Below are 13,481 nucleotides of genomic sequence, written 5' to 3' on the forward strand. Positions count from 1 at the left end.
AAATGAGCCACTTGGTGACTATACCAAGAGATTTTGGGAGCTACTTTTGAAGGTCCAACATTTCAAGAAGATCAGCAGTTCGGAAAAGCTTAGGAAGTTTCAAGGAGGTTTGCATTTTAAACTTCGTACAGCTCTTAATCATTATCATTATTCTAGTCTCACGGAACTCATTGACCATGCTGAGACATGGGAAATGGAGCACAATGGCAACAAATCATTCCAAAAGAATTATAAGAAGAGAGTAGCTAATGATGAGGAGTATTCAGCCCCAAATGAAGGGCAAAAACAGCGGCAAAAGCAGCCATCAAATCAAAAGAAGATGAAGCCCTATGCACCTCCTAATGCTCCTCAATTTCGCTCCAATCTATACCCACAAGCAAAGCAACTTTCCGAAGAAGAAAAGCAACGCTTCATGAAAGAAGAGAAGTGCTTTAAATGTGGACAAACAGGCCACATAGCGAAGCAATGTCCAAACAAGGGACAAAGCAAGGTTTCTGACAACAAGCCTAAGTCGCCAGTGAAAATCAATGCTATCAATGATGTAGTTGCAAACACAACTCACACTCCAAAGACGCGCAAATTATTAAAAGCTTGGGGACAGTTGCAAGGTAAGCAAGCACTATTATTGATAGATCTTGGGGCGAATGAAAATATCATTTCCTTGCAATTAGCTAAAGAGCTTGGATTAAAGAATGAAGAGATGGACACTCCGGCAGAAGTTCGCCAAGCTTTAAATGCTGATGAAGGTGACACAGTGAAGACTGTGATACCCTACATTGGCAAGCTCAAGTTTCAAATTCAAAGCTACAGTGACGAAGATACCTTCTGTATCGGAGACCTTGATGGTTGCGATGTGATTCTTGGCATGCCCTAGAATCATAGAGTAGATTCAACCATCTTCTCTCAGAAAAAGAAGGTAGAACTCACCAACAAAGGCAAGAAGTATGAGATCCAAGCTGGAGTTTCTAGAGACACCATACCTATGGTAAGCCATATGCAAGTCTCTAGAGCAATTAAGGATTGTGTTCAATGTTGTCTGCTTTATGTCACTGATGTAAAAGATAATATGAATGCTGAAAACCAAGAGCAACTTCAGCTCTTGGAAAAGTATAAAGATTGTTTTTCAGAAGATCTTCCTTATCAACTTCCCCCAGAAAGGCCAGAAGACCATCATATTGATATTATCCCGGGCAGTTCTCCTCCTAATATAGCACCATACCATGTGAGCCGTCCTCAACAAGAAGAAATCAGAAAGCAAGTCGAAGACCTACTCAACCGTGGGCTAATTAGGCCAATAGCTCACCATTTTGTTCACCGGTTCTTCTTGTTCAAAAGAAAGATGGCACATTCAAGATGTGCATTGATTATCGAGCCCTCAACAAAATCACTGTGAAGAATCGGTTTCCTATTCCCAGAATTGACAACATTTTGGATCGTCTAGGAGGCTCAAAGGTTTTTAGCCGCATTGATCTAAAGAGTGGTTATCATCAAATTAGGGTAATACCACAAGATGTACACAAAATTGCTTTCCGCACTTCATACGGTCTTTATGAATTCTTGGTGGTTCCTTTCGGATTAACCAATGCACCAGCCACCTTTAATCGAATGATGGAGCGCATCTTTAGAGAGCATCGACAATATGTCGGTACTTTCTTTGATGATATTCTTGTCTTTAGCAAGAATGAAGAGGAGCATCATCAACACTTGGAAATTGTTCTACAATTACTTCAACAAAATCAACTCTTGGTAAATGGTAAAAAGAGTGAATTTTTCATGCATAAAATAAATTACCTTGGGCATGTCATCTCTTCTGAAGGGATTCAAATGGATCCTGAAAAGATCAGGATAATCCAAGAATGGCCTCATCTTCATGATGTACATGAGGTGCGATCGTTTCTTGGCTTATGTTCTTATTACTGCCGCTTCATCAAGTATTTTGCACATATGTCTTCTCCACTTCATGACCTTACAAAGAAGAAGATCTCTTTCCAATGGAAGGAAAAAGAGAAGGCAGCCTTCACAAGGCTGAAAACAGCTCTTACTTCTGGACCTGTTCTTATCATTCCAGATCTGGTAAAACCATTTGTAGTGGAAGCAGATGCTTGCGGTGATTGTATTGGTGCAGTGCTAAATCAAGAAGGCCATGCCGTAGCCTTTGAAAGCCGCCGTCTAAATGATGTGGAGAAAAGGTATGACATTTATGAAAAGGAGCTCTTAGCAGTGGTTCATGCTTTAAAGATATGGAAACATTATCTTTTAGGCAATGAATTCCTTATTAAAACCGATCATCAAAGCTTGAAGTATTTCAAGACTCAAAAGCATTTGCAGGAGAAACATGCAAGATGGGAAAATTTCTTGTCTATGATTCATTTTCAAATTATGTACACTCCAGGGAAACAAAATGTAGTTGTTGATGCACTTTCTAGAGTGCCTCGCATTGCAACTATTACAGTGGCTCATCATGAAGATTTTCAAACGATGAAGAATACTTATGATGAAGATACTGATTTTGCAGCAATTTGGTCAAATTTACAGCAAGGAGGTTCTCATCCAGATTATTCCATCAAAGACGGTTACCTTCTCATGAACAATCGCCTTTGTGTCACTCTTCCTGTTCGACAAAAGGTGCTTAAAGAAAGTCATGAACCCCCTTATGCAGGGCATAGAGGGAGGGCAGCCACTCTAAGTGCAATTGAGCACTACTTTTATTGGCCAACATTACGAAGAGATACACATAACTTCATTGAGGCTTGTCTGGTATGCCAAAAATCCAAATATGATAGGCAGAAGATTCCAGGATTGTTGCAACCTCTTCCAGTGCCCAAAGATCCATGGGAATCTATCACAATGGATTTCATCTCAGGTATTCCAAGAACACCTCAAGGTCATGATATGATTTGGGTCATAATTGATAGATTCAGCAAACAATCACATTTTATTCCATGTCATAAAACATTGAAATCCGCACAAGCTGCAAGACTTTTCATTCAACATATCTTCAGATTACATGGTATGCCTTTTGAGATCATTTCAGATAGAGACTCCAAATTCACAAGTAACTTTTGGCGTGCTTTATTTGAGAATTTGGGAACCACTTTAAAGTTCTCCTCATCTTTTCATCCTCAAACTGACGGCCAAACAGAGGTGATGAATCTCACTCTTTTGAATATGTTAAAAGCTTATGTTAGTGAACATAAGTCACAATGGGAGAAATATCTTCCATTATTGGAGTTTGCTTACAACAATACAGTGCACTCATCCACAGGGAAAGCTCCAAATGAAATAGTACACGGTAAAGTGATTCCTCCTCCAATTATTCGCACTAAAGATAAGATTTTTGCTGCTGATGAGTTTGCTTCAGATTTAAAAACAACAATGGATCAAGTTCGAGCCACTATCAAAGTTGCCCAAGAGCGACAAAAGAAGCAAGCAGATAAACGAAGAAGACCTTTGGCTTTTGAAAAATGTCAATATGTCTTGCTAAAGTTTGATAAAAGCAGGCTCAAACAAGGTTCTAGTCAAAATTCATCTTTTCCAAAGCTCTCCAGTAGATACTTTGGACCCTTCAAAGGGATTGAGAAAATAAATGAAGTTTCTTATCGACTTGAGCTTCCTACTCATTGGAAAATACACAATGCTTTTCATGTAAGTTTGCTAAAACCTTACATAGGACCAGAACCAAAGGAACCCATTACTGAAGATCCCCCAAAAGTTGAAGAAACAGAGCAACTCTTGGAACCTGAAAAGATTTTGTTTCTCAAGGATCGAACCACGAGAAGTGGCCTTGTGACACAAAAATTCTTGCTAAAATTCAAGAATCTACCCACAACAGATGCATAGTGGGTAGATGAAAAATTCATGAAGGATTACCCAAATATTCTACAGCAATATCAAGAAGCTTTTCAGCTAAGGACAGCTGAATAAAAGCCAGAGGGCTGTCACAACTCTATAGAAACAAAATTTGTATCATTTTTCATTAATTTGTCTATATAATGATTTATTAAATTTATTTCCTTTGCACTAATTAGATATAAAGAAAAGTGCATTGGAGCTGGCCACTGATGAGTGGTCACAGGTTATGGTGGACCCACGCGGTGGGTTAGAGAAAAGATAGTTCACACTTCCACCTATATGGCCCGATTGGGCGCCTGTGACCAGAACTCACGCATATCAGGGTTAGACTCGCACACAGAAAGGATTGATGCTTTGAAGTGTGGGCTAGATCCACCAGAACAGACAGTTACAATCAACAAGATGGCATGATCATGAAATGCTTGTATAATGTGCATGTGTGGGCTAAAAGCTTGAAATGCACATTTCTTTGCATAGGAAAGTCACATGAAGATTCTGATACCGTTTTTGCGATGTACACGGAAAAAGCTTTCATATGACACCCATATTGGAAGGGTCCCTAAATTTTAGGAGCCTCGAATTAGCCTAAAAATGCTAGTCCTAAAAAATAGGGATGTCATTCTAAAAATAGTAAGTTCTGTACTCTGACTGTGCTTACTAAATTTGGTTGTTTCTATTCTTGACAGTATTCAACCCAAAAAGGAAGGCCATAGAGAAGAGACAAGTGTCAAGACACTTGTCACACAAGTTTCCAAGAGTCCCACCACTTGTCACATCTCATGACATGTGGCTGGACACTTGTCTTGTGCTACTCCACTTTCCCCTTTTGTACTAGCTCTTCCCTCTCCTATAAATAAGAGCTCGTTTTTCTTCATTCAACATCATTTTTCTTTGCTGTAAACTCATGTACAACACCCATAGATAGCCAGAAACTGGCCCCATCCATTCCCATCATCATCCCCCACTTCTCCATTATCAAATTTCTCCATATTCCCTCTTCTATCACTGCTGTTTTACAGGACAGCAAGCCTATAAATTCATTACAACACCTCCTTTTCAAGCTCTTTCTTCCATTTTAGCAACAAGAAGCAAGCCCTATCCATGTACTACTGTTCAACGATGGAGAAGGCTGATTTCCCTTTTTTTCTTCTCTCATACTGTAAAGAAATCAGTTCTTATCATTGCATAATAGATAATGCATGTGTGTTTGTACATCTTTGCATGATCTTGTGAGAGTGAGAATTACTTCTTCTCACTCTCAGGTTGATTGTAACTGAACTCTTCCCTAAGGGACTTGGGTTGAGCAGAAATACATTCCTTTGGGGGGGGTTGCCCATCTTCAACCCTCAATCTTGTCTCCATTACTTTTACATTTTCATGGCTGTAATTTTGTGAGTAATTTTCATTTTCAGCTTTAAGTGTTCATTCTCTTTTATATTAAATCTCGAAAACAAGCGAATATCATAATTGTTAAGCATACTACGTTGTTCGGGGCGTTTACAAGGGATGACCCCTTTTGAGGCTTACTCTGGGACCAAGCCTGATGTTTCTTACTTTAGGTTCTTTGGGTGTGATGCCTATGTTCACATTCCCAAGGCTCACCGTGATAAATTTGAAGCAGCTTCCCGAAGACAGGTATTTGTTGGCTACAGCTCCCAGTCCCAAGGCTATCGATTGTATGATCCCGTCAAGCGGGATGTGTACACTAGCCGCGATGTGCGGTTTGTGGAGGTTCCGACCATATCAACGGGTGAGGAGCATCCCGTTCTTGGAGATCCAGGGGAGAGTTGGACACCTGCTACAATTCCATTGGAGCCCGTGCCTTTTGATTATGATTCTGTTTCTGACACAGAGTCTACTGTTCCATCGGTCACCCCTAAGGAGTTACCACCGGTGGATATTCCAGAGTCTTCTGCTAATGGAGAAATACGAGGGGAGGTTCGGCCTCCTCCTCGTTGGGCCCGTGACACACTCCGTGATTCAAGGATCGAGGGGGTTCCTGAGGAGTGGGGACCGCAGGATGGTCCGCGGCGGTCACGGCGGCACCAGGCACATTCTACGGAGCTTGTTTGCTCTAACTATTGTTTGATGACCCGTGTTATGCAGGATCGAGAGCCCACCTCCGTGAAGGAGGCTTTACAATCCGCACCGTGGAAGAAAGCTATGGAAGCCGAGTTGGAGGCTATTGAGAGGAATGGCACTTGGTCACTCGTGCCCCACCCCCCGAACAAGAAGGTGATTGGCGTCAAGTGGGTCTTCAAGACCAAATACCTTAGCGATGGTTCTTTGGATAAGCACAAGGCTCGCCTTGTTGCTAAAGGTTTTGCACAGCGCCCCGGGATTGATTGTCATGATACTTTTGCCCCCACTGCTCGTATGGCGACCATTAGAGCTGTTCTTGCCTTGGCTGGCCATAGGAGATGGCCTGTTTACCAGTTGGATGTGAAATCGGCCTTCCTCAATGGTGATTTGAAGGAGGAGATCTATGTTGAGCAGCCTCCTGGCTTTGAATCCTCAGATGGGAAAGTCTACAGGTTGAAGAAGGCCTTGTATGGCCTCAAGCAGGCTTCGCATGCATGGAACGAAAAGATTGATTCGTTCCTCCAGTCTCAGTTGGGATATCGGCGTTCCAAAGCCAATCCGCAGCTTTATGTTCACACTTCCAAGGATGGTTGTGTGCTTTTTGTGTTATATGTTGATGATTTGATTGTCACAGGCGATGATGCACAGCAGGTCCAAGAGACGAAGTCAGCTTTACATCGGACGTTCGAGATGACGGACTTGGGTCTACTCCATTTCTTTTTGGGCCATGAGATTTATCAGTCTCAGAGGGGGATCTTCATCTCTCAACAGAGATATGTACAGGAGCTCTTGGTGTCTTTTGAGATGGAGGATTGTCAGACCCTTTCTACTCCTATGGATCCGAACTGGAAGGCCACTTCCCATTCAGCTTCTCCTATGGCGGATGCTTCCCGCTATCGTCAGTTGATTGGGTCCTTGATTTGGCTTCTCAACACTAGGGTTGATCTTTGTTTTGCTGTTGGGCTCTTGGCAGGGTTTATGAGTGAACCTAAGACGGTGCATTGGCAGGCTGCTCAGAGGATACTTCGGTATTTGAGGGGGACGTCTGATTTAGGGATTCATTATCCTGCAAGGACAAATGGTTCAGATCTTGTACTTGCAAGTTGGAGCGACTCGGATTGGGCCGGTGATGTGGACCACAGGCGGTCTACTACAGGTTACTGTTTTACCTTGGGTGCAGGTGTTATCTCATGGAGTAGCGAGAAGCAGCCCACGGTAGCCCTTTCATCTACTGAGGCAGAGTATCGGGCCGCGTCTTCCACCACATGTGAGGTTGTGTGGCTTCGGAGATTATTGGAGGAGCTTGAGTGCCCCCAGACTCATCCTACTTTGCTACAATGTGACAATGAGAGTTGCATTGCCTTGGTACGGAACCCTGTTTTTCATGCCCGGACGAAGCACATAGAGATCCAGTACCACTTCATCAGAGAAAAGCTTCTGGATGAGACCATCACTGTGGAGTACTGCAAGACGGAAGACAATCTTGCGGATTTGTTTACGAAGGCACTTCCCCAGGCTCTACTTCGACGACATTCCAGATCCCTCAGGCTTCTACCCTACCCAGGCTCTGAGAGGGGGTGTTAGAGATCACAGCCACGCAGGTGCAGTCGGACAGGTACAGCAGTGTGCAGTCGGACTGCACAGTCGGACTGCCACATGGCAGTCCGACTTGTGCAGGCAGTCGGCTGCATTTATGCAGCCGACAGGCAGTTTTTTGGCGCCTCATTTTCGCCCAGATTTCTGGCTATAAATAGCCGATTTTCCAGTAGTCTCCAACACTTCTCTGCTCATAGATTACAGACCGGTGACACGCACAGATTTCGTCTCTGTTCGCAGATTTCAGACAGGAGACAATGCAGACTGCAGCGGACTTCGAGGTGAACAGCAGGTTGCATCATCGAGGTGGAGACACGCAGTCAGCGCACTGCGCCCGTGTATATATCTGCATATCTTTGTGTTCAGCACACTTTATACAGCAGATCTTCATCTTCCACTGTCTCTTTCTCTCTCTTCTCTCTCTGCGTTCTCTCTCTCTCAGTCCTACGCTTCCGCACCGCTGCACTCTAACAACCCAATCCATCGCAACTAGTGCAACATCATCACTAGCCTGTGGCACCCTATCCACTATGGCTGCTATGCTATTCAACCACTTCTAGTGCATATTGTAGCTTGTGTTTACTGCAATGCAAGTCTACTTAGCATTGTCTTCACCTTCCCCTACTATCACCTAGCTTCCTACAACCTCTGGTGATTAGCTGCCATCATCTTCAAGTGGTTGCATTGTTGCATGTACCAATTCCAACCCCAAAGACTGCTGTGTTTTGGTTTCCAACCTGCTGCCCTTCCACTTTCGGCCTCATCTCACCTCCAACTAGTGGTTACCACACTTGGGATCCATCTTCGATGGATGTTCCTACTTCCAAAAGAGCCATTGGCTGTTGGACAGCTCTACCCTTGGGTATCTTGTACACTCTTTCCTTCATTTACAGCATTCATTCATTTACTTCAAAGTTATCTCTCTTCTCTATTTGTATTTGTGTTTGCATTTTGTGTTTTGCATTCGTGTTTAAGTTCTTTGTGTTGTAGCTATGATCGTATGCTCAGTGTTTTCTTTTGCACCCCTAGCATATCTCCACAACCTCAAGTCATACAGAGTAATCCTACTACAAAATCCATGGAAATGCTACTCCAACTTTTATCGGAAATTTGTAAAGGATGTAATATCCTCGTCTGTTTGTGTCGTTCAACTTTATTAGTTAACACTACGGGCACTCACACACATAAGACTCAACCAAAGTCTTCATGTATGTCTAATAAAAATATCAAGTAACCAAGGCCAAAGTCCGGTGTATGCCATGGTATCAACGATTATACACACAGTTTGTCATGACTTGTACAAATCTTTTTGCAAATATCATCATCATCAAGCACACACACTTTGCCTTGTGACCTAGTAAGATTGTGAATCATTATATCATCAAAAACCTTTGTGTGTGTCATGACTCCACTATCATATTATCTTGTAACAAAAATGAGTGCGCACACGTGTGTGTGTGTGTATGTGTGTGATGGGTTGTTTGATATCAAATTTTATGGTTATGGGCTGTTCAAATGAAATTTTCAAGTTGATTTTGTGCACATGTATACATCTAAAAGGAGTACGCAAAAGTATATGAAAACTGCCCAAAAAAACATTAAAAATGTTTTTTTCAAAATAAGTTTGAAAATCTTTTTAAAGAGGACATCCCCTCTTGTTCCAAACTACGGGACAGGGATACAGTTGTGAGGGACAAGACAGGGATTCCCCCTACTTTGAGATACATCCTCCCCACCCAGGTTTTTTGTTACAGGGATGGCATTCCTGTGTCCCAAGACCCTGTTCCACCCATTACTCATGACTATGCTCTGTTTCCATCAAGCTTTGTTTTTGCCAAAAGAATTGTTCTTTAGCATCTTTTCCATCAACTGATGCTCTCTTTCTCAAACCAAACTCAGCTATTCTGGGCTGATTGTTTGTGGTAAATTCTTCCACAAGTTGCCAAGATGCTGATTTCAAAGATCTTGGATTTTGAGGTGTCCTCTGAAAAGGGCATTCTTCCGTTCAAGGCAGAGCAGAGTGGATGAGGATCTTCTTCTTGTTGCGCTGTTTAGAACTTGGACAAAGAGCTAAGCAGCACCTTGATTGCCAGACATGCAGGGGAGCTAGTTGTCACTTTCTTGTGAGTGGGTGAACTTCTCCCAATTTAGTGCCTTAATCCTGTGTCTCTACCCTCCATATCTTTACATTTATACACATGATAAATTATAGTGGCTCTGGCCCAGAGATAGGGCAGGGTTTTGAAAAGTTCAAGAATATCTACTCTTCCCATCTCATCTTGTGATTGCCAGATTTTTGTGGTGATTTATGATGCTAGTGTTGTGTGAGATGTAGGAGCATATTACAGCAGGGCTGTCAACCACGCCATTGGAAAAAAGGTCCCTGTCAAGGCAAATTCTTCACTTTCTGGCTGAGCTTGCAAACACTAATCCACCTTCCTCACAGTTGTATCCATTCAAAAGATTCTTCCTACTTTTCAAACCACTATCACTGCATTGCAGGAGCAAGCCTTGACACTTCGCCAGTTCTTCTCACTGTGAAGGGCACTTTGTCTCATAGGCCATGGTCATGGCTGAGGAGGATGGGACCTACATCCACAAGAGATGGCATATCCCAGCCAGGTAGAGGACTTGTGATAGAAACAACATTGGATCAAAGTCAAATTGTGTGACCAAGTCTACTTGGGATCCTTTATGAGAGCAGTGGCTGGGTTGTTGATAATGTAGCCACATGTTTAAGCACTTGCAGTGTTAGATTCTTTTCCAGTGGCAAAAGAAGTAGAGGAAACCTAACCTGTCCAAGTCGCTCCAATAGCTGAGCTGCCTCTTCTTCATTTGCAATCTGCATCTGTATCACATCTTGGATTTTGAATGCATACTGATCATAGTCCGTCTCAGCAGCTCTGAAGTCCTCCAATGCAGCTTCTCGCACTTTCTCTGCAACAGCTAATTTCTCACTCAAGCTTTCAGCTTTCTCAAAATCCTCACTCTCACAGGCAGCCTCTAGCTCCTGCTCAACTTCCTTCAGCCGGGCTGAACTAGTCGAAACCTTCTCAGCCATTAGTCTACGCTTTTGAGCAGCCACCTTCCTTGCTTGAGAAACTGCAGCAATCCTTGACTGAATTCTCTCTGCATTTCTTGCCATTGCGTTATGAATAAACTCAAGGCTCTCCTCCACAGAGGAACCAGATGGGACTTGTATATGTAGTTCCAACGCATCATTACCATCAGGAAGTTGATCAACTTCCACTGCTTGCGAAGAGGCAGACATGATGGTTCTATCTGTCTCTCCACTAGGATGCCCATTCTCTGGAGGAGATGCTCGATCCAATTCATCTTCCCTAGCAGGCACTGATTCCAAGGTGTTTGCTGCATTACTTTCGGATTTCTGATCAACTGGATGGTGCTGAATTGCATGATCCTGCACTTCTTCAATACTTGAAACAGCTGTCAAGTCTGCATCTGTCATATCTAGAGTATTGGATATGGAATTAGGCATTTCTGGCCTATCTACAACTGTATCTGAAATGCTGGTCCGTGCAGATGAAGTTAGGGAGTCCATTTTATCAGCCGAAAAGCTCTTGATGTCATTCTCCTCTTCAACAATACCCTTATGAACAGCATTGCCCCAGCCAGTAGCGGCTTCCGCTTTGATCCCATTGGTATTGTCTTGTTCACCAGCACTTAACTTCTGCTCCTCAATACCATCAACCCCTCTGCCATAGCCAATCTTAACACTGCGCTTCTTCCTCCTGACCCCAGGTTTAGAGGTGTCCGCCGAATTCTTCAAAGAAGCCGACTTGGTAAGCGAGGGCACCGGATCCACCTTATTGTAAGCGGCCATGATCGATTCGATGCTTCTCTGGGACTCAACAATGGGAGATCCGCGTTGTTTACCATCTTGATCCACCGAATTATGTCTATGGAGGGATAGAGAGTGAGGATCGGATGGGGTTTCTAGGTCTGCAATTATGTGATCTTGACCAGAAGAGCCGTGCAACTGGTGAGGATCAAGAGGAGCCGATGGTGATGGAGAAGACGGTGTCGCCGTGTCGAAGGAGGTAGGGTTCACAAAGTCCATGCCTTCAAAGAGTGAATCAAAATCTTCGTCCCCCTCCATAGCCACTGGCTTGGAAGAACCTGTTAAGCACAGCAAACAGCAACGGAAGAAGCGGAATCTATGGAGGAAACCAAACTCACAATGACTAGTACTTGTAAATTAAAAATTGAAAATAATAATAATAATTACTATTATATACATATATCCACGTGTTGGACGTGTGCTGCGTTTATGAAAGAGCCAAGCTGCCTAAGTCTATTAGAGAGACTATATCTAACACAGTGCATTTTCATAGTTTCAAAATAGAAATTAGTTGGGGCATGTCTGTAAACTCAAAGAAAGAATGTTGAAGTCCTCTAAAATTTTCTATATGTAACCCATCCAAAACAATTTGCTACTTTGTAGCACGCACTATAACTACATTGCTCTAAATGTCCATATATAAACATATATATAGGTGTGTGCATGCTAAAACGTGTCCCTACAAAGTCAAATTAATGGTCAAGATGTAGCATTTCATAGGGATGCATGAGAGAGAGAGAGAGAGAGAGATGGACTTACCATGTTTCTCTTCCTACAACATTGATCTACCCTCCATGGTTTTCACGGAGAGAGAGAGAGAGACAGAGAAACCTGTGTGTGTGTGTGTGTGTGTGTGTGTGCGCCTAATCCTCTTGTAGTAGTGAAGGTGCCCATACAACAAGGACCTATGTGTCATGTGGTGTGGGCTTGGAGACACATGTGAGTATATTCTATTTAGCATGTGAACACATATGGGTGTGAGTATATTCTATTTAGCATGTGAGCACATATGGGTGTGAAAGTGGGAGTTGTAAGTATATTGTGTTTTTGTCTACACGTGTATGTGCATGGGTGTGTACGCATGCATGTGAAAAAGCACGCACACACGCTCTCTCTCTCTCTCTCTCTCTCTCTCTTCTAGTAGTGAAAGTGCCATATAGCAAGGGCCTATGTGCAAGCACGTGTACGTGTATCTTTATCACTTATACCACTCTATTATGCTAAATTCATAGCACATGTAACCTGTACATCTCTACCACGCAATACCTTTTGGCTTTCACGAATCCACTTGGAGTTAGTTGTGCCTTTTTAACCAACAACCAAAGAGTCCAAAAGTGCACGTGCCAGGAGATATTAAGGGGCACATGGGAGAGCTACAAAATGAGATAGAGACCAAGAGTACAACAATGCTTCAAGAACTCATCAAAAGGATAGGGCAAAGCTTCAAAATTGATTAATTAATTATGAATGTCTAACATTCACATGTGGGATTCACTGTTGCTATAGATGTATCCATGTTAGCAATGTGTTGTGCCATGTTAGTAGCCAAGCCTCCTGTATCACGTCATGATCTCACAACATGCACCATCACCATCATGTTGATCATGATCACCATCATGAGACACAACTGCGACCAAAAACCTTACGTTTTTCCATCACATTCAGTTGGAGTGGCATTTTCAGCCATCATCACCGTAGGTAGTGTAGTTGAATTGCATGACCAGTTTTCGTGTATCTCTGCCAAGTCGTGAGTAATGCGACTGCAGTTGCAGGAAGCAACCTTCAAGAGTGTTCTGAACCTCCCACCGTCTTGATCAGGTCCTAGTACACTCCTATGACCAAGGTGCCACACCCATGCGGTAGCTGGAGGCAGAAACCTCCAATTCAGGCTCATAGGTATGTGGGAGTGGTGTAGTCATCCAGCTGCCGCGCCCATCGCCATTGGACTGTGCATGCTCGTACGCTATGCGCCATGCCTTGACCAGTATTAAGGTCCATAGCAGAGAGAGATTCTGAGCTTGAAGAGGTTCTTGCCTGTTCTTGTGTCTACATGCCAAATCCTCTGAGAGAGATGTCACCTCTTTGCCAT

The 13,481-nt window shown here is 43.1% G+C and overlaps 1 protein-coding gene across 1 annotated transcript in view; it reads right to left on the minus strand.

The window, feature by feature from the left end:
* Positions 1-11,824, minus strand: part of LOC148034011 (uncharacterized) — a 62,232-nt gene extending 50,408 nt beyond the window's left edge. Inside the window, exon 1 of the mRNA XM_087682027.1 lies at positions 10,325-11,824. Coding sequence (XP_087538153.1) covers positions 10,325-11,650 — 1,326 coding nt within the window. The 5' untranslated portion in view covers positions 11,651-11,824. The remainder of the gene's footprint in view (positions 1-10,324) is intronic.
* Between the last annotated feature and the right edge of the window lie 1,657 nt (positions 11,825-13,481).

Source organism: Lygodium microphyllum, chromosome 7 (genome assembly GCF_053477565.2).
Source record: "Lygodium microphyllum isolate KBCC chromosome 7, Lygodium_microphyllum_v1.1.10, whole genome shotgun sequence".
Classification (NCBI taxonomy): Eukaryota; Viridiplantae; Streptophyta; class Polypodiopsida; order Schizaeales; family Lygodiaceae; genus Lygodium; species Lygodium microphyllum.